Source organism: Echinops telfairi, unplaced genomic scaffold (genome assembly GCF_000313985.2).
Source record: "Echinops telfairi isolate 266 unplaced genomic scaffold, ASM31398v2 ScPeMD7_443;HRSCAF=831, whole genome shotgun sequence".
NCBI lineage: Eukaryota > Metazoa > Chordata > Mammalia > Afrosoricida > Tenrecidae > Echinops > Echinops telfairi.
Window position 1 is genome coordinate 60,471,257 of NW_022104341.1, and position 24,985 is coordinate 60,496,241.

Sequence of the window (24,985 nt, forward strand, 5' to 3'; positions counted from 1 at the left end):
CCTGTGCTCATGTCTGTCCTCCTTTGGGCTTAAATCAAGGCTGGAGAGAATTTAGAGCTTTTAGAATCTGTCAATATTTGCTGTCTCTCTGAAAGAAGCCACACAGAAATAAATGTGAGTTTCACGTGAGACCATTCTACAAAGAATCCAGTCGCCACCAGGGCTCCCTGCGTCTCTCTGACACAGCCTCTAAACTTGCTGGAGGTGGAGTAGACCTCCTGAAAGCACATCTGGGCGGGGAGGCCTGGCCTTCAGAGAGGGTGAGAACAAGGCCATGAAGCGGGCACTAAGCAGGTACCGGGAGAGCCTAGGCAAAGCAGAGCAAAATCCATGGGAAGCCTGGCAGCCTTCTGACGCCCCAGAGCCATCCTGGTGAGGCTACCAGCTCTCAGCCTGGAACACTGAATGGGCAAGTATTCGGCTACCCGCGTTTCCATTCCACATCCTGTAAAACGGACCAGTAGCCCCAGGATGTAGCCTGTATAGGCTCATCCCTGAAGCGGAAGCCTTCATTGGTCAGACAAAACCAAGAAGACTTAAATTCATGGCAAAGTTCCACTACCTGTCAATTCCATTTTTGCATGAACTTTAAAAAATTACCTCATATGTATATCAAAGCCCTGCTTTCTGCCATGAGTGGGACTAAAAGACTGAATTGAGAGTTCAGAGAGCACGGTGGCCAATACCACGGGTAGTCTTAGTTTTCTGGGTGAAGTCCGAGCGATTCATAGGCATTTGCTAAGATGGTTGAAGAAGGTATAGTCGATTAATGTGAATGGGCAGGAGTGGCTCAAGGGGCAGGTGCGGATCCTGCAGCGGGGAGTCCTTGGGGAGGCAGCTCACGGGGAGCACTCGACTGTACTAAGGAGCAAGAGCACTGGCACGCCATTGGAGGTTTAAGTTTGGGGATTTGGGAACAGGGGGGAACACGATTGGACCTCAAGTCCAGTAAGGCTGCTCCACCAATCCATGGTGGAGCCAGTCATGGTGATAATGCTTACTATAGGATAGTGACAGTGGGGTGCACGGGAAGCAAGCAGTGTGGATATGGGTGTGCCTGGTCTCTGGCTTGGGCAACTGAGGATCAGTTGCTGAACTAGGCGACGCCCTGAGAAGACAGCACAGTGCTGTTGTCTCGTGAGCCTGCAGACAGCTGCAGCCTGGGAGTTACCTTCCTAGTACTCACCCCCCCCTCGCCCCTGGTCCCGCCCCCCCCAGTGAGAGAGAGAAATGAATGATAGCTAATACACTTAGAATCCTTGACTAGGAAACTCTGAGAACAAAGATGGGGTTCCTAAGTGACTGAAGTCCGTTGGAACAGCCTTCCCAGGAATTGAAATTCCCTGTTGTGCTTTCTTCCAGGTATGCTCCAGAATGTTTAATTCAGTGTAAATTTTACATCGCCTCTGACGTCTGGTCCTTCGGCGTGACCCTGCACGAGCTGCTGACGTACTGTGACTCGGACTCCAGTCCCATGGCGGTGAGCGCTGCTCGTCTCCCAGGGGGGACCTAGCACCTGCGTGAACGTAGCCCCACGTCTGGTCCTTAGAAGCTTTGTTTGCAGATGAGACCGCCCCGTATATTTGTATAGATGGGTAAAGTATCACTTTCCCACCCACTTTGGTTAGTTGCTGACACTCTGGGGTGTCACAGGTTTGACTTCCAAGGACCTTGCCTGCATGAAGACTGGTTACAGTTCACGTGAGCACTAACCGTGACGTGAGGGACTATTGGGTCGGGGCTAGCCTGTGCTTTGTTTATTCCCAGCCCTGGTCATTTTTCACAGGAACAGGCTCTTTGAGGAGGAGTGGGAGGCAGCATCTGAGAAGTTCATTAACCCTTGAGAGCTAAGGACGTTGGTCTTTCAGTGACTAAAGAGGAAAATGTTCTTTATTATTTGACTTTCCTGTTAGCTCTAATCATTTCCCCTAAATCCTAGCATATTTATATGAGTATGCTCAAAATAAAGCATTTTGTTTGGCTTCACTTTCAGTTGTTCCTGAAAATGATCGGCCCAACTCACGGCCAGATGACTGTAACGAGACTTGTGAATACATTGAAAGAAGGAAAACGTCTGCCGTGCCCACCGAACTGCCCAGATCAGGTATTTATGGCTCACCTGGCAGTAACCACACCGCCTATGTTATGGTGTCACGGCTTGAGCTGGCCAGTGAGGGGCGAAGAGGGAAGAGGGGCAGGACATTCCTTTAACACAGTATTCTGAAGTTGAATTTCAGATGTTTGAGAAATCAACTCAGGGGCAGAGAGCAGCCACACATTATGTTCATACCAAGGATTCCCCTCCAAGAGTAGGCTGATTTTAGTGTTTATCAGCTCCTTTACCCTACAGGAGCATGTTTGGGAGTCGTCTCATTGTGACTAATGTGACTGCGTTTTGTTATGTGTGCAAGTTGTCGATCTGTAACATCCAGTTCGGTTTTTTGGTGCTCACGTGAATTGAGGGCTCACTTCGACAACCCGTGTTCCAAAGTGAATTGAGCCTTTGATAAGATTGAATTCGAGACGCTGTCAAGCGTACAAGCTGAGTAAGTCAAAGGAGGCAACGAGTCTGGAAATTTGAGAGCCTGACCTGCGATTTCACTTACCCCTTACTGTAGTTTCCAGTGATACCTTGGATCTTCCCACAGGTTAATCAGCCTTCAGGTGTGTGGGCAGATATTCATGTGCTACACTTAAAAACTGGGCGGCCCAGTCCCTGGAGGACACTGCTTGGCAGAGGGTCCGTGTGAAACAGAAAGACCCCATCAAGGTGGGGATGGCACAGTGGCTGCAACAGTGCACTCCAGGACGTCACAGGGCCGGGCAGTGGTCCCGCCTTATCCCTGGGCCGCCACAAGGTGGCACAACCCAGCAGCATCTGCCAATGGCAATAACTGTGTTGCACTTTTTGTATTTGAAAGCATTCAAGTAATTCCTACTCTTTAGTCAGTTTACTTATCAAGGAAGTTACTCACATTACCACAAATTATTTTCTTAACCTTGCTGTTCTATGATTTTTTTAAAAGCTCCCAAATCCACCATTTGTACTGTTATCATTTTTCTTTCTTCCCTTTTCCAGGTTTATCAGCTGATGAGGAAATGCTGGGAATTCCAGCCATCCAGTCGGACAACCTTTCAGAACCTTATTGAAGGATTTGAAGCACTTTTAAAACAGGAAGCATGAATAGCATTCACATTTGTTTATTGAGGTCCGCATGTCCCGTCCTCCCCACTCTCCGCGCCCCACCCCCCCAAACACACACGACATTTAAAGAAAAGGGGGGGGGGGACGACGACATTTGTTTGGTTTACAAACTCAACAAAGACATGAGTGTGTGTCCATTAGAAAAAGGGCAGTGTGGTGCTTACTGTGCGAAAAGCCTGCCCCTCGAAATTTGGCCCCAAGTACTTCGTGGAAAGTGACAGCTGAAATACTAGCAAGCGCTTCAGCACGCCTCCATTCAGAAGGAACGCGTGACCGGTGCATGTGGCAGTTCACCGTCGCCCAGTCACCTAACCAAATGGGAGTTGTGGCTCCCTCCCAAAGAGGGCTCTGACCAAAACAGTGTCTCAGAATGCTTGTCTTTCCCCAGCTGCCAGGTGATCGGAAATGTTTTTCTGGTACATCACATTCAAGCCAGAGATTGATAGACTTAGCTGGTACTCTCACTGCGTCATCCAGTTTCAGCATCTGTACGGTGACAGACGAAGCATTCTTGAAATACTAGACACCAGTTAGCATATTACTGTTTCTATACCCAGACGAGTGTATCCCTGCCACCAGTAGGACTTAAACTTTGAAGTGTTTCTCCAGTGGCTTAGCTCCTGCCCGCCTGGGTGACTCACGGTACCCATTTCTGAGAAAACTGTTCTTTCCCACCAGGGGACAGCTGTGGAATAGACACTGTGCTGCATGACATGAATTTCTGAGATCTAAGCCTATGCCCGAGCTTTCCTAACCCAGATCCCTTTTATCTGGACTGATCCCGGAACCCGGATGCTCTTGTACAGGCTCTGAAGAAATGCCAGTGCGTGTGCTTTCACAGCTCTGCTGGATGCTGTCTGCAGCCCGCCAGAACGTAGACCTTGTCTGCTGCACTGTTCTTGGAGTATTTCAAAACATACCTTCCATCTAATAAGACTGGATTGCTATTTTGACCATCACCCTAGGACACAAAACTTGAAAGTAAAGGCCCTGCTGGAAGCACTGTAGGGTCAGGAGCCAAAAAACAACTTTTGTGGTTAGCTAGGGAAATCGTAAGTGGTTAGTTTCTGATTCAACGTGAACCATACAGATCTTGATGACCAAGAGCCGTAAAAACCTGCTGTTAATGCTGTCTAGGTCTGCTCAGTGTGACCACTTCTCCCCTTCAGCCTGGAAGAGTTGTCCGACTGGATTCAATGACAGCCGCCACGTAAGCTTTTTTGATAACCCTGCCCCACCAAGGTCTCTGTTTATGTCAATCCTGTGGCCACTCTAGATGCACTTTGTTTACTCTTTATACAAATAAATATACTAAAGACTTCACATGCGTACGCTTTTTAATATCAAGGTTCCACTTTTCAGAGCATTTCAGGCAGTCCCTTACATAGAAAACCTAACAGTTTTCGACTTGGAGGGTTGGTGAGGGTCCTTATTACTGACACCCCTTCCTTGGATTGCCCTTGTGTCATGCCCACTGCGAAGGGGGCATAGGCTGGCGAGTTGTAACCCCATGTTTCTCCACCTCAGTTCTTTTAGCCTCTTCCTGCTTGCATTTTACATCTCCAATTTAAGACATCCTCTTTCCTCTGTCCCCGTTTTCCGTACGGTGGAGGTGGGACAGCACTGACCGGGTCTAAAGCATGGGGACACGAGTCCAGCAGCCCTCCTGCAGGAGGATCCAGTAGTGCCTGACCCTGAACAGATAGCTATAGGGAGTATGCGTCTTAGGAACTGTTTGAGTTTCATCTTCTACGTGTTACTTTCCAACAGTAGTTAGTATGTATTATCAACTTAGAGCAGATACAATTCCTGACAAAGCATACCACGTACGCATCCATTCGAGACCCCGTGACTCATACAGGACAGACACTTTAACTCATGGTCCCAATAAGCCTCCCAATGCTCTGATTTCAGGAAGACCAGGCTCTTTGAGATGCCACACACCGTGCCCCCGATCATAGTCTCATAACAAACGTAGACATTTCTGGGTGGCAAAGCGTTTCTCATGCATTTTAATACAAAGGGCTTTACAAGAGAGTGATGTCAAAAGCCATATGCAATAAGGATAGGGAGTTCCTTCCAATATAAGTTGGTTGAATAGCTGGTAGTTTTTTCAGCCTGACACTACAATGGGCAAGAGCACAGAGTGAGGTCTAGCATCGTCGTCCGTGGTTAAGACTCCTCTGGGAATGCCAGTAGTGACTGCTTCACTCGATTGTGGAAGTGGGGCCTGTATTGATCAGCTGGGCTCTGCACTAGGGATTAGACGATTTGTCTCCACTGTGCAGTGAGGCACAGTAGCCTGCCATCCTCACCACTTCAAAGTCTGACGTGGGGTGGAGGGTCCAGGAATTGAGAATCCGTGCTACTGGAGAGGCGGCTGGGAGGGGAAGGGTCACACTGCTCTTCCCTAAAGGACCACAGAGTAAATATTTTAGGCTTAGCAGGTCACGTGGCCAGTCGCAACTCAACTCTGCCATTCAACTAGCACAGATGTAGCCACAGGTAATAAGTACATGAAAGAGAGTGGCTGTGTTCCCCAAATAACTCATTTATGGACATGGAAATTTGAATTTCATATTTTCATGCCATAAATATCCCCCCTCAGCCCCCCATCATTTATAAATGTAAACATCGCTCTTCCCTCACCGACAGCACGGACATCCGTAACTGAGGTGGCGCCCGCGGCACGATGTGCTGACCCTGTGCTTTTCTTGCGTGACCGGTGTTCATCACAAGAAGGGAAAAATGGGACATAACCGGGAGCAAACTCACTGCCATCGTACAGACTGCCTCATCTGGCTCCCTGGGGGCCACTGGGGGCCTCCAGCCGCTGGCCTTTGGTTTAGCAGCTGTGCAGGCTCCCGCGGAGTACTGGGCCAGCTCTCGAGTGTCTGTCGAGTGGTGTGTACCTTCGACATCACGCTCCGCGTGGGTCCAGTTCTGCGCTGCGTGGCTGGCATGTGGGCGGTCATTCGTCTGCCTGGAGGGCATCTCCGACGTCACCGTCCCTGCATGTGGTACTTGCACTCTGTGCCGCTCTAGAAGTTCTACAAATCGACACACTAGGTTATTTCTGGGGGAGCAACTTGAAATGCACATTGGCTCGTAGGAAACTCATTCTTCTAAGGCTCGGGAAACATGCCCGTTTCCCGTTTATTGCTTCAAGCATTTTCATGTATGTCAGAACTATTCCCAGTCCTCAAGCAGGGACTGTTGACCCATGGTTAATTTCATCCACGGACTATACGTTAATATCACCTTCGGGTGCATCTAACTAGTGGAAAAGGCGCTCAATGGCTCTCTTATTGCTGAGCTGTTTTTCATGTAGCAATTCTGCCTGCTGCACAACACAGCGCCTATGGGCCACAAGCCCGTCGGTCAAGGATATGGCTAGTCTGAAGGACGTTAAGGCAGCGATGACGAGCAGAGGGCCGCCGGGGCCGCCTCAGTACACGCGCTTCTTCTTCAGGTAGGTCTCCACGTAACTGGCGCCGGCGGCGGCGGGCGAGGGCTGATCCGCCAGCTCCCCGGGACCGCCCTCCGGGGCAGAGAGCAGAGAGGACAGGCTTCGCTTCTCGTTTCTCAAAGATGAGCCCTACGAGCAAGCACAAGCGTATTGAAATCAGTTGGAATCGGCTTATTAGCTCAGGACGTGTAGTGGAAAAGCAACTGCACTTCTGATCCGGGGCAAATAAACAGGGTACCTCTGAGAACCTTACCAAAATCCCCAGGCACGTCTTTGAACAGAACAAAAGCCTTCTAGCTGCCGCCCTCCACCCCCCGCCCCCCACACACACACCGTGGAGCATTTGCGGAACATAGACCGGCTCCGGGGGGGGGCCCCGCGACACACATTTTGGGGACGGAGGGCGCCAGCGAGGTGCGTTCCTCCCCCCGACCCCCCAAGCAAAACCTCTCCTAGCCACGTGCTGACACCGCTGGGCACCGGCTAAAAACCGGGACGGTGCAGCAACAGGGTGTCAGGTCTGCCCTCATCATAAAGGAATAAAGCAGGTGAGAAACCAACAGGATGCCAGGCAAAATATCCACGATGGTGTGCTCGACGAGCCACGAGGACTCCGGGTCTGCTCTGCAGGATAGCCACGGGGGGCTCCCGGGCCCCAGGTCCAGCGGTTCTGATCCCAAAAGGATTGTGAACAGGAGGGACAAACGTCCTCAACAACTGGTCACAGTGCCCAGCAGGGTAAGTTAGGTGGGGCAGCCTAGCCCATCATCACTTTTACCTTTTGCGAACCCTAGGGCCAGCTCTAGATAATTAAGTAATTTAATACAATTGATAAACAGATTGATAGATAACTTCCAGGAACATAGAAGAATCTTCTCACATGACAGCTCCACAACAGTTTGATTTTGAACTGGCTCGTGTCCCAAGCTGAACCTTCAGTGGGGCAGGGGATGACTGTCACTTACCTGCTTGTAGATTAAACACTCACTCTTCAGTCTTCCATGTGAAGAAGAGGGAGGCAGAAACCCCAAGCAGGGCAAATCTACTTCATGGTTTGGTCATGTGTGTATGTAACCCCCAACTCAAAAAACCACTGTCAACTCATGGCCACCCTCAGGTCGAGGTGGCGGTGCCCCAGTGGTTTTTGGGGACTCAATTGTATTACCTACGGAGCGGCTGGTAGCTTTGGCAATAGTTGTTTTTAAGCGGATCTAAATTTTTCTTGTCTCCCTTTATTGGTTTGGTTGGGGAACAAGTCTTCAAGGTTTTTTGGTTTTGTCTTTGAGAATATACACAGCATCCTGTACAACCCACTCAAGTTTCTTCATACATAATTCAGATACACCATTTACATTCTCCCAAGTTGTACACCTATTCTCACCATCCTTTTCCAAGACATTTTGTTAACAGAAGCTCGCTGACATGCGTCCCTATCTTGCCTTTCCAGTTGCTGCTGTCAATGTGGTACCCTGTAGATACACCTCAGGAACGCAGTGCTCAAAGAAGGCATGTGGACTAAGCTCAACCAGTTTCATTTTGAAGAGGATTTCAGGGCATTTGCTTGCCTTAAGGTTTATCTCAGGGCAATAGTTCCTGGGCTCACCCATCTTCCATGATTCCAGAAAGTCTGGATTCTCAGAGTTGGAAATTCTGTTCTACATTTTCTCTCATTTGATCAGCACTCTTGGAGAGCCCATCTGTTGGTACTTTAGTTTGGTGTGGCCGACTATTAGGGCTAAAGTAACACCCTTCACCTCACATGTAAAGGATTATGTCACGAAATGTAATGCTGATGAGCAAACAATCTCACTGGGACACTCTTCCTAGTAATAAGATAGAGCTGAGGTCGGTTCTGGTATAACTGAGCTGGGAGGAGTGTAGATGAAACAAGACTAGCCATGTGTTGGTAACTGAAGTTGGGTTGATAGGTACAAGGGATTGATACACCATCATCTTAAAACTATTTTTTTACATATCGTTTTAGTGGTCTATACTTCACATACGATTTAGTTGTTCAGGGATATTAACAGTTGTGCAATCATCACCCCAATTTCAGAGCATTTTCTTCTCATACTTCGTTAGCTCCTCCTGTCCCCACAACTCCCCCTTCCATGCCCGTTGCTAAGTGTCATCGAATCGGTTCCAGCCCATAGCAACCTTCTGCACAACAGAACAAAACAATGTCTGGGAAACTTGGAAGCGTGTCTATGGCCTTATTGTTACACTCACAACCACAGGCCTGGAAAACTGGCCCCACTTAGAGAAAAATCTCCATTATTGTGAGACGGAAGTGTCGTCCAATACACATTCTCCAGCCCAAAAGAGCCCCCATGATAACCATCCGTAAAGATGCTGCCATAGAAGAGGTTTCATACCTGCATCTGGCCATTCACTGTATGCCTGAAGGTTATCTGTCGTTAGGAGCAAACGGTTCAACTGCTGTCCCACCCTAACGAGTAACTCCCTTCTACGTCTCCTTCTGAAACAAATCATAGATTGTTCCCTTGGGGAGGGCTCAGCGGGGCATACGGTTTGACCACTGACTCATTCTATTACCCGCTTATGTATTACCCACTCACTCTGTTACATGCTCACTATAATACATATATGCCTTTTGAAAGATTTGCAATCCCTACAATTATAGACACCCATTGGGAAATACATTCACTCCCTTGGTCCTGACATAGGGACAAAGAGCCCCTGGTGCCCTGCTCATTCTGACTATATTACACTCAAGCAAAACCACTCCTAAGGACCCTTTTTGACTGTAGGGGAGTCGGTACCCTGAGAATTGTCTGGTCCTGCACCATCCTCACAGTTGTTCCTATGTGTGAGCTCTTAGGTAATTTTTAATCCAACTACTGTCTCTATAGGTTTACCTATCCTGGGTTTATATAGAAAATCATACAAAACACAAGCAGGAAACAAAACGAAAACCTCAACCGAACAGAAAATATTAAAAACGTAAACTGCTTTAAAATAGGTCAAAAGGCAGATCCAATGATAGGGCGTTAACATTTAAACCTAGTTACGTGTCAGTCATAATCGACTTTATGTTCTCTGTCTGATAGCAACAAGGCTAGTCACATCCTGGACTATGTTCAGAGGGGATCAGGGCAAGAACATGTGGGAAGCCTGTTCATGGATCTGGGGCTTTCCACTGTCCATAGCCATCTGTAAACTGGGTGTTCATAGTTTAAACTCAGATACCATTCCCTCCTTCAGATTTGGATTTTATTATGACAATCCTTGAATCACACAGATTGTGTGCTTCTTCCATGTGGATTTAGTTGATGCCTCACTTTTATGGCTCTTTGTTTGAAGACAACCCTTTAAGACCCCAGATGCTATTCTTTCTCCTAGCTGGGCACCATCTGGTTTCTTTACCACACTTTGGTACAACACCCATATCTTTAGTGAGCTCTTCATGAGGGCGAGTATTGGGTAGGGCCATGTCATAAGAATTAATTGTTCTTAGATTGAGGCTAGAATTAAGAGTGTACCCCACGTCCCTTCATATAGCTATGCTGTTTATACATGAACCAGAGGGCTCACTTTAGTGACAGCATTATCATTTTATGATAGTGAACATTATAAATCATCCCCCTGGGGCATAAGGTAATTCTATGAACAGTGTCATTAATTTAGCCAATGACAGAGAATGGAAAACACTGTTGACAAAAGGAAATTATACAAGTATAGGCTGGTTTCAGACAGCAATACATGAACTGTTGGCTCGTACAGATTAAACTCTCCAGTACACACTATTTTCTCAATTGATGTGGGCTGATGTGATGACAGGGCAACCCTTTCAGTAACACTGACAAGAATGAGCCATGCCTATCAGACCAGTAGCTGCCAAAAGAAGGCAAGGAAGGCTCGAGAATCACATTCACATCTTAAATCACTTTCCCAGAGGAGACCCCACCTCCGCTGGCGTCTGCTCCTCAAGAGGAGTGGAGAGGGAGACCACTCGGTTGCTGCCACGCAACATTGTGCTAAGGATGCCCCAAATGAACAGACTGCAGGAATGATGAGCAAACCTGAAAATTCAAGGCAAGCTGTGGGGAGGGAGCCTGCATGTCTTGGAGAAGATTGTTGCAATGCCATTAGTGGGTGAAGTAGGTGGTGCAACCGACCTCCCATCTCGGGGGAAAAAACAACAAAAAAACCCCACATTCAACAATGCTTCTAGAGAACCTCAGGTAGTGTTCCTAACTGGACACTTTTGACCTAGTTTCTATCTAGCCCTTGGGGACCCAGGCTGTGTGCTCTGACTTTGGACTGCATCCGTGTAAGTGCATAACGCCCTTCATAGGCCACGTCAGGATTCTATGTGGAACCCCACTAAGTGAACTGCGACTTACCTCACACTCGCCTGAAGTAGATTTCAGGGACAGACATCCTCCATTGGACGTAAGCCCCAAAGGCCCCAGTGTGAAAAGCAGCAGGTAACTGCTATCCCAAGGTCATGGGATTGGTGGTCGTTGGACATTGTTTCCAATCTCTTGCTTTGGGGGTGGCCTAGGACTACCATTCTCCTTTTTCTGAAGCATTCCAACAGAAAACCTTGGTTCCCATTTCCCACGAGAGCCAGTATCTAGAGAAGGGCTCCCTGCTGCACCCCCACCCACCGCCCGACTTTGGCTGGAGCCTGCTGGTCCCACGTCCACGTCTCCCATCATCAGCCCTCTTTATTCTTCCATTAGTCTCGGCTGGTCTGCTGCTCATAATTACTGTGCGCTGGCCCCAAAGCACTCAAACTGCCAGCCCCTAACTGTGAGAAAGAACATCGTTCTTACTGACTTCAATATAGCCCCAGTATTGCATTCCACGAGTGAGATTTGTTTCAAAGATTAAGAGACACACACAGTGACCTCTAGCATCTGCTCTCACTTGCCCTCGCTTCCCGTCTCGGGGTCTTCCTGCTCTGGAGTAGTCCGGGCAGTCAGATCTGAGAGTCAACCAGCGATGCCACCTGCATTTCTCCTCCCAGACCCCTCAGCAGCCAGGTGTGACACTTATTAGCACCTTTCATTCAAAGGACTTCCCAGTGGTGCGACACTATCGACAGTCAGAAGCCACTGAGAGACGATGACATCACTGAGCAGCACAGGAAGCAGCTGTTTGATCATGGGGGGAGGGAATTCTGATGCCCTCTGAGCAAAGGGAGCCACTGTCAGTGCCTGGACCGGGGGTGGGGGTGGGGGATAAATGGGAAGTGCCGGCAGCGAATAAGATGTTTTCAACCCGGTGCAATGCTTTTGGGAGAAGTAAAGAGAAGAAATGATTTTTTTTTTGAAGTGAGTAAACCCACATCAGAGAGAAATAGTATGTCACAGGCCAGTGTTTCTCTTTCCTGCTGACGCTCGGGCCCCCTGGTGACTGTAAGGTCGGCTGTTTGAAACCACCAGCGACTCCCCAGGAGAAAGATGAGGCTTTCCACTTCCAGTGCTAGCTGTGCCTCTGTGCGTGTCTCTCTCTCCTCACTGGGTTATGATTTAGATTTTCTGGATGCTTCTCTCTTTTTTATGGTTTAAAATGTTTAAGAATCCCACTCACCTCTATTCATTTTGGGGAAAACCCTGCCTGCAGCCCCTCTGGGGACGGCCTGCCCGCAGCCCCAGGGTGTTCAGGACTAGCCTGTCTCCTTCTACCAGCTCAAGACTCAAAACCCGCTCCCCTCCCCAGCTTCCAGCACGTTCTCAGACCAGTTCCCCCCACCCCACCCCAAGACCCTGCCTGAGGGTGGACAACTCCTGTTCGGCCAGGGAAGAAGTGGGGCTAGAAATGGCATTTTGTAAACAAAATAAAAAATATAAAGTGTCAGAGACAGAGCTATGAGGAAGAAAGGAACCCTGTCTTCCCCAGTCTTGGCCAGTTTTAAAAAAGGACTTGTGGTGATCAGCTGAAACAGCCCAGGGTCAGGTCCTCCTGGGACAGAGAGGCCTGGGGTGAGTTTCTCTGGGGCTTTATATTACAAATAAAAGCAGAACAAGAAAAGAAAGCGGAGGCCTTCAACTCCTGTGAAGATTTACAATGTCCGAAACCCACAGCAGCAGCGCTGCCCCGCCTTGTGGGCTGGAAGCCGGTGCAGGGAGTCTGGGTTTGGTCTGGTTCATGCGCATCAGTGCGGCCTGCAGCTTTCCAGCCCTGGGCAGGGGGCTCTGGGGGCACAGAGGAGGGAAAGGCAAACCGTGCTCTCCAAGAGTTGATAGCCTCAGAGGGCAAGTAAGAAAGGCACGGCACGTTCTACAGGACAAGGCAGGTGACGAGGAAGACCACCATGGGGGCTCCAGCTTATTCAGAAAAAGGAAAGTGGGGGGGAGCACAGAAAACCCCCAAACGTCTGAGTTTCATGGGTGAGATTGCCCCTGGGTGAAGGTTTGAAGGCCAGGTCAGACTCGGGCAGGGAAGAAGACAAGGGGCGCATCTTCCTAGAAAGGGCAATCCTGGGCTACGGCAGGCGACAGCCAAAGAGGGGGCTGCGAGGGACTGCAGAGGCTGGCGCAGGGGAACCTCGGGATTAGGCAGGACGGGGCTGCTGTCATGTAAGAGGGTAGTGGAGTGGGGAGGCTGAGCGCTAGGAAACTGTTAGGTAGGCCAGCATAGGACTGGGGGATGTCCATTAACGCGTGCCCAGAGGGTCAAGCTAGGGAAACAAAGGAGTGCGCACCGCTCATGTTCAGGGTTCCCACCGGTAGGCAGGGGTGGGTGTGAACTTGAATTGGATCACCTAGCCAGGTAAATTCAATTCAGCCAATGGGGTCGACCAGGGGTCTTCCACCACGCCTCCCTGTGGAATCCTTGAAAAGGCAAAAGCCCGGAGGGGAGGGGAAACAAGAACCGAGACTGGAGAAGAACCTAGACAGAAGAGAGAGAACTCAGGCGCAGAGAGCTTTGGCATGCGTTGCAGGACGAAGAGCCGCTTCCAGCTAGGCCGCATGTCCAGGAAGAGCCCCTTGGGTGCCGTGTAAACCTGAAACAACTTCTAACTTTCATAAAACTCACTTCGATCACCAACCAGGCTTTGGCGTGAATTCTTTCTGGCGCGGAGCCAAGGACGGAGGTATAAATCTAGCTCCAGAGAGATCTAACAAAACCTTATCCCAAGGTCACTGAGCACGGCCCTGCTAGTACACTTATGTACGCGGGCAAACACACGAAGATGCGTGCTTTAAGATTGTGCAGGGAATAGAACTGAGAAAGAACAAAGCCGTCTGCTTTGAAGATCTGGAAAATGACCTCAGTGGGTACTGCTACTTTGGAAATACTGAAGGAGGCGGGCCCTGGGAAGCTGTATTATGCGGACGTTGCATGTCTAAGACTCCGCTGGCAATCAGATCACAGAAAGGGAGTCGTGGTGCATTTGGAGACGTCTGAGGATCACACTCGTGCTAGCCCGTGCTGTCTGGCATATCCACTACACCCTTGGTCTGGCAGCAGCCCCAGAGTGGAGAGAAGGGATGTCTCAACAGGAACTCGGGGAGCCGAGGTTAAAATCACCCAGCTAATCCTAGCAGAGGGCTGACGCCAGCCCAAGTGTTTTCACACTCGTCTGCTTTGTAAATGTTCTTGGAGACAAGCTCCGTGGGGACTGCTGTCGTCACTGTCAGCTACCCTCGGGCTAAGCAGTCCGAGCCCTCGGAGAGCCCGCCCACCTTCACGGAATTCCCGGCTCTGCTTTCCGCTGATGGTTCCCCAAAGTGTGCCTCTCCCCTCATCGCGAAGCAGGCACTCGTCCAATGTCCAGTAAGAAGGCATCTCGAACCCACTGTGTGCCAAACAGGGTCCCACTTTTGCTCCCTAAGGCGGGCACCATCCAGATCCCACCTCATCACTGTTCCGTTTTCCTCGGCCAGAAACCTGTCCGTCGCCTTTTCAGTCTGTCCTCACAGCGGTCCTATCCCCGCCTCCCCAGACCCCATCCAGCGCCCTTTACTTGGATTGTAGAGAGCACCTTCCTTCGGAACCTGCGTCTGCCCTGCCGCTCTCCGTGCCCCATGCCAGGCAGCAGCCAGAGGGCGTTATTCCCTTACCCCCATCTTCCAGGGGCTGTTTCACAGGCCGTACCATGCCTGGAGCAAACGGTCTCCCGGCTCTGCCTCTCCTGTCCGCTCAACTGCACTTACTCCTTTTCTGCTTTACAGGCCTCCCTGCTGTCACTTTAAGGTGACAAATGTGTTTCTGCCCCCCCCCCCCAACCTCTCAGCCTTGGCACTAGCCATCCCTCACCCAGAAATGAATTTATATATTCATGTGACACACTCCTTGGCTAAGTGTCAGGCTCGAAAGGCGACCACCCATTTAAACCGGGAACCCTAAGCAGCTAGCCTCCCGTGAGGCTGCAGGAGTCCTTGCTGACATGGGAAACTAACACCCCAGCGAATCCTACGAGGCGCATCTGCTGCCAGACCCAACACAAGGGCTTTCTTTTGTCGCTAATGCTCTTCTGAAAAGCACATAATCCTTGAAATGTAAAATCAAACTGATTTTCAGGAAAGTCTGCCTTTTTTCCCAGTGCCCACTCTCCCCCTGGGCTCCGCCCCCACTGGCCTTCTAAAACGTGTCCCTGTAGAAGAGGCAGGTGAGATAGAGGAGCTAACTTTTTGGAAACTGGAATCACGTCATTAAGAACATTTCTTTCTTATAGTATAAAGTTCAGCTTTTAAAAGACTTCATACCCACGAGACATGATTTAGTTATAAATAGAAATATTATATAAGTATTTAGTGTCTTGTTTAAATATGGGAGAAAAAGGAGACAAGATTTGCAGTCTTGGGAACACATAGGGACAGTTCTACTCTATCCAGCAAGGTTCTTCTGCGTCAGGAGTGACCCGAAGACAGGGAGTTTTCTTGAGTATTAAATATAGCTCATTTCTAAGATTTTTCTTAAAAAATATTTTCCAATTCTGAAAACAAAAATTACACTAACATGCTCCATATTGTGACATTGTAATTCAAAATATAATGTCTCTTCTTCGTCTAAGTGCATAGATGTGTTCATTAACTTTCTTCACATGAGCAATGGGCACCCCAAGTTTGGATTTAATGAATATTCCTCAAAAGTATTATAGCATCATATAGAGAAAAACAAACAAACACCAGTGAAACTGGACTTTAACCTCACTAGTTCTCAGTGGCTGAACCAAGTTGTACAAATTGTACACATCTAAGTATATTCATCAAACATGTCGAAATAGTTATTAAATTTAAAACCTTTGAAAAATTAATAGTAACATCAAAAAGCAACTCAAAGCTGTCTTCATGAAGAGATCACTGAAGATATGGGTGCTCTACAAAGGGTGGCAAGGAAACTTGATGGTGCCTGCCTATCAGAAAGAATAGTTGCTGGGCTCTTACAGTCTTGTTTCCAAGCAAGCAGCCATCTGAGTAAGACATCAACTAAGTCCACATGGAAGAAAAACACTAGCCTGTGCTATCCAAAGGCTGTAAATAATAAAATGCGAAGGCAAAATGGTATCACAGCTTACTTTGTGTGCATGAGTCTGCAGAAGGCTATGGATGACCGTGGAAGCCTAAAACTCACTTGCAGTTTCCCCACATGGATTAAGCTTTCGATGAATCCTCTCGGGCCCTCATCCAGGGATGTGAATAATCGTTATTGCCAGAAGTCAATTATGGCTGATGCAGTTAGGTTAAAATTCAACACCTTATCATTTGATCTCCCTTTTGACCATTTAAAATTTGTCCTAGTTTTAAAATATTTCCTTTCTTTTCTATTGAAGTTTTTCTCTGTTTAACTTTGTTAGTATTGAATTTCTTGTATATTTTTCTGTATATGGAATCCAAGAATGGTAAGTCTATATAGACAGTAAATAGATTAATGGTTTCTTGGGGGTATGGCAGGAGAGATTGGGGGGAATTGGGGAGCTAATAACTGAGGATAAGAAGAAAATGTTCTATGATTGATTGTGGTGATGATTGTACAATTGTTATTAATGATTGAACCACTGAAATGTATGATATGTGAATTATATTCCAATAAAACTTTGAAAAATGTATCTTCAGATTTATTTGTATACTATGTAATACTCTTTTTATAGACTTTACTAAAATTTTAAAAAGAGCACTTTAGGTAAAGCTTGAAGATTTTAAACTTATGGTGGCACTTTTAGATATAGTTTCAAAGCCAATTTCCTGAATTCTACTTTTGAGCCAAAATAAATTTTCTTAAATGTGTTTCCTAGGTTATTGTCTAGAGTAAATATAAATATAACTTGTCATCCCACAATTAGAATTTAAAAACAGGTTTAGGTTTTATGAATTACTTTACATAGGGCTTGTCACAAGACTGATCTATCATCGATCTATCTATCATTGGTCACACAAAATTCCAGTCTACATTCATCACACGACGGCAATTTGCACTGTCTGCCACCGGGGGGCACCATTAGGCTCGTGTCCACTCTCCACCACCTCATCTCAGCACACCCGCGGTGGTTGGTTAAGAAACAGGCGCTCAGCTTCCTGGTAGGAAAGCGCCCTACACCAGATAACACTACGTGCAGCACGCAAGCGGCAGTCCGTCTGGAGGTAAGACGAAATGTCAAATTAAAAACCAAAGGCACAACATTTACATTCACATTAGATAGATGAACCAACTCTGACGTCGGTCAAGCAAGCTCGGAAGATGGCCCTGTAAGTTACACCGGAAGGTCTAGAGGGAGTGCGAGGAAAATGTGAACAAAACTCAAAATCCTGAAGGAGACCAGGTTTACCGGTCTGGGTGAGGCTGGGGGAGCCCCGAAACTACGGCTCTTAGGTCTGGGAAAGAACTCACCCTCCTGACGATTTTCAGCCAAATAGGCATATCTAGGCGCCCTGATGGTACAGTGGTTACACACAAGGTCAGCAGTTCGAAACCACCAGCCGCGTGGCAGGGGGTGGAGGGGGAGACGAGGTTTCCTATTCCCATAGAGAATTAGTCTCGGAAGCTCACAGGGCTCCTCTGCCATCCAGTCTCTATGAATTGGAACTGACACCACGGCAGTGAGGGATTTGGTTTTAACAAAGGGAACAATTACACCAGTGAGGTGCGCACACCTTAGATTAACCAACATTTTTAATATTACTTTATTATTGATTGGGAATTCATACACATATCATTCCATAATTCGATCACGTCCAGCAGAGTTGTACATTTGCTACCCTACCACAATCAGTTTCCATACTCCTTGACCTCGGCCCCCTACACCCCGCCCCCACCACTATACCGCAGCCCCTTACTCTACTTGCTATGGCTAGAGGGTCATCAATCCTGGGTTTCATATCCTGAAAACAAACAAACAAAAACATATCACACGGCTTCAAGAGGGTGACCGCCATGACCTAGCACCTCTGGGATAGGCCCTAATTGTACACACAAGCAGCAACAAAACGATACAAACCCAAAATACTGAACATTACGGACACCAGACCAGGTCCAGCTGCACCAAGAACCACCAACCTTGAGATCAAAGGGGCGGCACTTGCCCCAGGTCAAGGTTCAGAGGGTCGGGAGAGATGTTGGGACGGAGACAGGAAACCTGGGAGGCAGCCTGGCTGGGTGGGGTTGCACTGAAGGGACTGCAAAGGCCATTTAAGGCTTCACCCAATTAACAATGGGGGTGGGGAGCCCAAGTGAAACTAAAAGGTTGCCTAAACTGGATTTCACCTTGTTGACATACTTTAATAAAAAGGGGAAAATGTCTTGTTTTGATCCGTTACAACTGGATGTTAAATGTGTTTACTAAATTGGCTCAACGGCTTCCCCTACGGTGGCTTCCTTCAGCCATTTGACACCCGAGGTGTTCGCCTCCAGGACAGGAGCACTGTTTCGGCCTCAGCATGTGACATTTCGGCCCCAGGTGAACAGCCACACCAACAGGATTTTAGAGCTGTCTGTACCTGATACTATTACTCACGGACAGAGGTCACATTACCGATTCGAAATCCACTTGATTTCCAATTGGAATTTTCTCAATCACACTTAAACGACGTAAGAGTTGCCATCATAAAGAAAGTAACTGCGTGTCAAGGGCAAGTCTAGCTAATTACCAACAGTGAGAGCGACATGAACCCAGCAAACCCATGAACCCAGCAAACCTGGGAGTCCGTGCATCTCCCTGCAATCAGAGGGCCGTCCTCCCGGGCTCTCGGTCACGGCCGTCGGCTTTCCTGGTGAGCTCATGCGAATCACCGGTAAAATTTCCTATAGTGTTTTACGTTGGATGTTATCGCCAATTGTGTTACAGATTCTTAAGGATTTTTTAAAATTCCAAACAATCACGTAATCTGTAAACAGGGCTATTTTTCACTCCTACACACACACACACACACACCACTTTTTTTTTCTAGTCGCTTGCATTGCGAAATCTCCCATAAACTGAGTAGAAACAGTGAGAGTCTACTATCTGGCCTTTTGTGACATTTGTTTAACAGGAGCAAGTCGTGCACTTTGATGCAGAGACTGGGTGATGATCCGGTGTGGGCTTGCTCCTTGCTCTGTGTCCGCGTCAACCTAACCTTTCTCTTTGTTTCCTTTCCTGACTTGTTTGGTCAGATCAAGTATTTCTTAGAATCTCTCTTAATTAAACTATTGGCGATCGAGCTATCCTTTCTGTGTGATTTGTAATCACGTCTCTAGGCACGGAAATGGGCATTCCACCCCTTCTCACAAGCTACTTGGGGAGCTTGTTGTCGATGCCGCCACGTAACCACTGGCCCCTCTCCTCCTGCAGCACCGCTCTCACTCGGCGGGCACCCACACGAGGCACAGCAGCAAAATCACTGCCGCCGCCACGTCGGCGCATCTACCAAACCAACACATGACGCTCACGGCAACCGAGCTGATTTTGATGCAGTGACCCCAAAGCAGGGCAAAACTACCCCTGTGCGTTTCCGAGAGTGTAACTTTTTTAAAACATCATTTTATTGGAGGCTTTTACAGCGCTTATAACATTCCATAGATCAAGTGTATCAAGCATTTTTGTACATATGTTGCCATCCTTATTTTCTAAACATTTACTTCCCATTGAGCCCTTGGTATCAGCGCCTCTTTTTTCCCTACCTCTCCCTCTCCCACCCTGGTGACCCTTTGAAAAATTATAAGTTCTTATTTTCATATCTAACATTGACTGCTGTCTCCCTTCCCCACGGTTTCTGTTGTTCGTCCCCCAGGGCTGTGTGTGTGTGTGTGTGTGTGTGTGTGTGTGTGTGTGTGTGTGTATACGCTTCAATCATTGCAATCGGTTCCCCCTTCCTCCCCCCTACCCTCCTATGGCTATTGTGGGAGTAGAAGCCTCATTTTTCTCCCATGGAGTGGGTGGTGGTTTTGAACTTGCAGTTTGCAGCCCAATGTGTAACTGACTATGCCACCAGGCTCCATTACATGTACACACATCATCAAATCCCTAATGCATGGTTTTATTTTTGCTCTTAAAGAAATTACACAATTGCCAGTTCGGGTGTTCACTTCCCCCTGTAGATCCATCCATGTTTCTCTCTGATTTACTTTCCTTCAACCTGCAGACAAGCCTTTAGCAGTGGTTCTCAACCTCCCTCGTGTTGTGGTGACCCCCAACCATAACATTATTGTCGTTGCTACTTCATCACTGTAATGTTGCTACTGTCATGAATCGGGCGACCCCTGTAAAAGGCCCATTCGGCCCCCAAAGGGTCGCCACCCACAGGTTGCAAACTGCTGCAGCATTTCTTGCAGTGGAAGTCCGTTTTCATTTATCTGAAAACACCTTATTTTGCCCAGGAGTTTCTGTGCTCTCCAGAACCTAAGGCTGTCTCTCATCACGAGCCTTCCAGGTTTCTGATAAGGAGCTGGCCATTCTCTGTATTGCTCCCCTCACAGGGGTTCTCAATGCGGGCGGGGAGAAGGGGGTGCTTAATGACTAGGGACCAGGAGGCTGCTGTCGATTGTCTTGAGATAACATTGAGTTGTTTCCATCTACAAGGAGTATCCATGTAACAAGGTCTCTAAGTGTCCTTAGGACAGGCTCCTTTGCGCTGTAGGGCCTCTAGTGGTTATCATTGGGCTACTAAATGCAAGGCCAGCAGTTCAAAACCACCAGCCGCTCTACTCCTGTTAAAGTTCACAGGCTCAGAAACCTGCAGGGGCAGTTTTACTCTGCACTCTAGGGTCATGATGAGCTTGAGTCAAATCAATGGACGTGAGTGTGTGTGTGTTCCTGTTGTTGATTTATATACACACACATACACACCCCCGTGCGCACATGCACAGAGACAAATTCTCCAGCACTGTACCATATGTGGTTACTGTTTTGGGATATTTTTATTACTGTAATGTCATTATGAAAAAGATTATTATACTTCAAGTGTTTAGTGTATTTGGAAGTGTTTGTAGCCCTAGAAAGGGAAATATGTACTACATACTAAGACAGACATTTGACTAACTGATGCTAAATAAGAACTTGTCTGTACCTATTCTGAGTTAGGCTACGGCCTTGGCCTCTCCTCTGATGCCCGGTCATGGTGAGCGCAGCTTTCCGCAGAGAGTAGGCGTGCTTTCATGCGGAAAGCCCCCGGACCACAAGCTACCACAGTGCCGTGTGTGTTCCTCCTTAAGGGCTGGCTCCTCCTCGGCCTGCGTCTGGTCCCTCTGCTGGGCGTTCACACCGTCCTTTTCCTTTCCGATTTAGTGCGGCACCAACAATCACTACCTGTCGACGAGCTCGTCCAATGTACACAACTTCCTCAGCACTCTGCCAATCACGATTTTAAATGGGATCCTTCCACTGGTAATGAGATCATTACACTCGCCTGTTCCTGAACCGACACATCTCTCCTAACCCTTATGCACGGCAGCTCTACGGACAGTCCTGTCGGGCCCTCGGGTCCGCGCCTGAAGGACATCTCCGTGGAAGAAGGAAGAAGAGAAAGCAACAAACATGGGCTTCGGAATCAGAGGAGCCATCTGCGATTCTGTATTCACCTCTCCACCTGCATTGCGGAGACTGATTTAAATCTCACGGGGTCGATAGAAACGTGGAATGGTCATATTGTAAAACACATCCATCTTTTTCCTTAGACTTCTGCCCCTCTCTAAATAGGACCACCTTTTCCTGGCTCTGTCTTGTGTTATTCTGCTGTTGACTGCCATCGTGTTGGTCCGTGGCTCACGGTGACCCCATGCTAGGTTCTACTGGCTGACTTCCAAGATAGATTGCCACACAGACCATGCTCCCCCCCGGGTCTCAGCCTGCACGTCCACTGAACGTGCTCAGCATCCCTGCAACACACCAGCCCCTCAGACAGACAGGTGTTGTCTCTCTGCGAGGGGCTCTGGCCAGGAACAGCACCTGTGCCTCGCACCTGGCAGGGGAGAACTCTACCTCTCAACGGGAGCGTGGTAAGGACTCCGGAACAAAGGGCCGTAGGAAACACGACAAAGAGGCAGGGATGCCCAATCGGGTGTTGGCTGTCTGGAGAATGCCCTTCTTCGCAGCGTCTGGGGGAAGCAGTGGGCAGGAGGCAGCATGGCAATGGCAGACAACTGGGTCAGTGACTGCCTGTGTGTGCGGGCCAGTCTCTGCTGGAGATCCCACGAGTGCCCAGCACGCACGCACGCATGCCCCATGACTGAGACCAGTTCCAAAAGGAATGAGAAGGTAAATACATTTTTACCTTCTAATGATATATTTTTTTAATTGCAGTTTCCCTTAAATCACGTCTTCACCTAGATTTTAAAATACCTACCGTTTAAAACAAACAAAAAACATATTGTCGAGAATGAGGGGGTCAGAGCAGAGATCCGAAGCCTGTCTGTAGACAAGGGGACATCCCCCCACAGAGGGGTCACAGGGAAGGGATGAGTCAAGCGGGGCGCAGTAAAGCACCGATGAAACACACAATATTCCTCTGGTTCCTGAGGCTTCCACACCCCCACTATCATGACCCCAGTCCTGCCTCTCACTTTGGACTAGACCGGAGCAAGTGCACAGGTAAGAGCTCGGAATCCAGGAACAGGACTGGGAATGGCGATACCAGAAGGGCAGGGCGAAGGTTGGGAAAGGAGGGGAGGAAGGAGGAACCGATCTGGTTGATCGACACAACCACACACACCTCATCCAGGGGGACGAACCACAGAAGCCATGGGGGAAGAGAGAGTGGTGGGTGCAAGATGTGAAAATAGTAATAATTTACAATTTATGGAGGGGTCATAAGGGTAGGAGGGAGGGAAAAAAAGGAGCTGATGCCAAGAGCTTAGTAGAAAGTAAATGTCTAGAAAATAATGATGGCAACATATGTACAAATATGCTTGATATAATTGAAGTATGAATTGTTATATATCTACTGTTTATGAAAGCAAATTTTGTTCTTTACAAAGAATATAATTAGAATTATAAAAGACGGCATGCTATCAAAATATTTTTAAATGAACAACAGGTTATGAAACTTTTACCATTTGTTTGCATGTTAAGGAATTTTAATGCTTGCATTGCATTTGGTGGCTTAAATATAATAAAATTTATTTACTCAAGTCTTATGAATTCCTGGAAATGTAGGCTGCTTCCAATTTTCAGAACTATAGGTAATTTAAATCTAATTTGTAAATGTTTTGTAAACTTTGTAAATTGAAGTTTAATTTGTAAATGTTTTCACACATCTCTGATAATTTCATGGGCTCTTGTTAGCTGCAAACAATCAGCTTTCCTCCTCCCAATTCACAGTGCATCATCAATAAACATTAAAAATATCTTTAACAAAGTTATTATTACAATGTTAAATAATAAATGACCAAAGTTAGAGGCTTCTGAACCTTTGTAAGAGAATGCCCTCTAGATTGTATTAACTCAGGCTTATCCTTTAAATAATAGTAGGTACAGCCTATTTCTCCATCTTGCCGACAAGTACGTGATAAGAGACTTTACCATATATTTTGCTAATATCCAAAACCAAAAAATCAAGTTCACGTCCATCGAATCAAGTCCACTCATAGAAACCCTATAAACCACAACCAAACTCACTGCCATCGGTCGAGGCTGACTCACAGCGGCCCTACAGGACAGGCAGAACTGCCCCCATGACTGACCGGGAGTAGAATGCCCTCTCTTCCTCCCAGGGACTGGCTGGTGGTTTTGAACAACTGACCTTGCAGTAGCAGCCCAACAGGTAACCACTATACCACCAGGGCAGCTGTATAGCTATGACATCTCTTTGACTGGTGTTTCTGGTATCCTATCGTGAGCGTGTACTCGGGCATGAACTGTTTTGAGAATTCACCTTGGTGAGGGAGACAAAGAGTGGCTTCGAGGACAGCAAAGAGGAGGCACTGCTCCACCAGGCAGGACAGAGCTGGGAAAAGACGATGCTCTGAGAGACCAGAAAGCAACGGAGTACTTCAACCGGAGTCGCTCCTGCTTACCGATCCACGCCGTTGTACTCACGTGATAGTTACCCACAGCTCGAGAGCCAACAATAAGCCCAAGAGCAAAGAGGCAAAGGAGAACTGACATTAATGATACAGTATGTTTTTTTACTATAATGCTACTTGTGTTATTGACTGATTGGTCTGCAAGCAAACGAAGTACTGTCTATAATTATGCTTCTCCTTCGACATCTGAAGAACGGTGGCATTTCCTGGTGGTTGTTTTTATTTATTTTTTTAAATCGTTTTATTAGGGGCTCATACAACTCTTATCACAATCCATACATACATCAATTGTGTAAACCACATTTGTAAATTCTTTGCCCTCATCATTCTCAAAACATTTACTCTTCGCCTAAGCCCCTGGCAACAGCTCCTCATTTTTTCCCCTCCCTCCCTGCTCCCTACTCCCTAATGAACCCCACCCTCCCGGTATCACCACTCTCACCACTGGTCTTGAAGGGATCATCTGTCCTGGATTCCCTGTGTTTCCAGTTCCTATCTGTACCAGTATACATCCTCTGGTCTAGCCAGATTTGTAAGGTGGAATTGGGATCATGATAGTGGGGGAGGAGGAAGCATTTAGGAACTACAGGAAAATTGTATGTTTCATTGTTGCTACATTGCACCCTGACTGGCTCGTCTCCTCCCCAAGACCCTTCTGTAAGTGGATGTCCAGTGGCCTACAAATGGGCTTTGGGTCTCCACTCCACACTCCCCGCCTCATTCACTATGATGTGATTTTTTATTTTGATACCTGATCCCTTCAACACCTCGTGATCACAGACTGGTGTGCTTCTTCCATGTGGGCTTTGTTGCTTTTGAGCTAGATGGCCGCTTGTTTACCTTCAAGCCTTTAAGACCCCAGATGCTATATCTTTTGATAGCCTGGCACCATCAGCTTT

The 24,985-nt window shown here is 47.7% G+C and overlaps 2 protein-coding genes across 4 annotated transcripts in view; one reads left to right on the forward strand and one right to left on the reverse strand.

Annotated features, from left to right (window-relative positions):
• The window catches only part of JAK1 (Janus kinase 1), an 85,086-nt gene extending 80,558 nt beyond the window's left edge, over nucleotides 1–4,528 (forward strand). For 2 of the 3 annotated variants that reach the window (XM_045292167.1, XM_045292168.1), the window contains exons 23-25: nucleotides 1,363–1,480; nucleotides 1,994–2,104; nucleotides 3,080–4,528. In XM_045292167.1, coding sequence (XP_045148102.1) covers nucleotides 1,363–1,480; nucleotides 1,994–2,104; nucleotides 3,080–3,184 — 334 coding nt within the window. In that variant the 3' untranslated portion in view covers nucleotides 3,185–4,528. The remainder of the gene's footprint in view (nucleotides 1–1,362; nucleotides 1,481–1,993; nucleotides 2,105–3,079) is intronic. The other variant, XM_013003832.2, reaches the window with a different exon arrangement.
• RAVER2 (ribonucleoprotein, PTB binding 2) overlaps nucleotides 4,525–24,985 on the reverse strand; it is a 53,748-nt gene continuing 33,287 nt past the window's right edge. Inside the window, exon 9 of the mRNA XM_045291745.1 lies at nucleotides 4,525–6,803. Coding sequence (XP_045147680.1) covers nucleotides 6,654–6,803 — 150 coding nt within the window. The 3' untranslated portion in view covers nucleotides 4,525–6,653. The remainder of the gene's footprint in view (nucleotides 6,804–24,985) is intronic.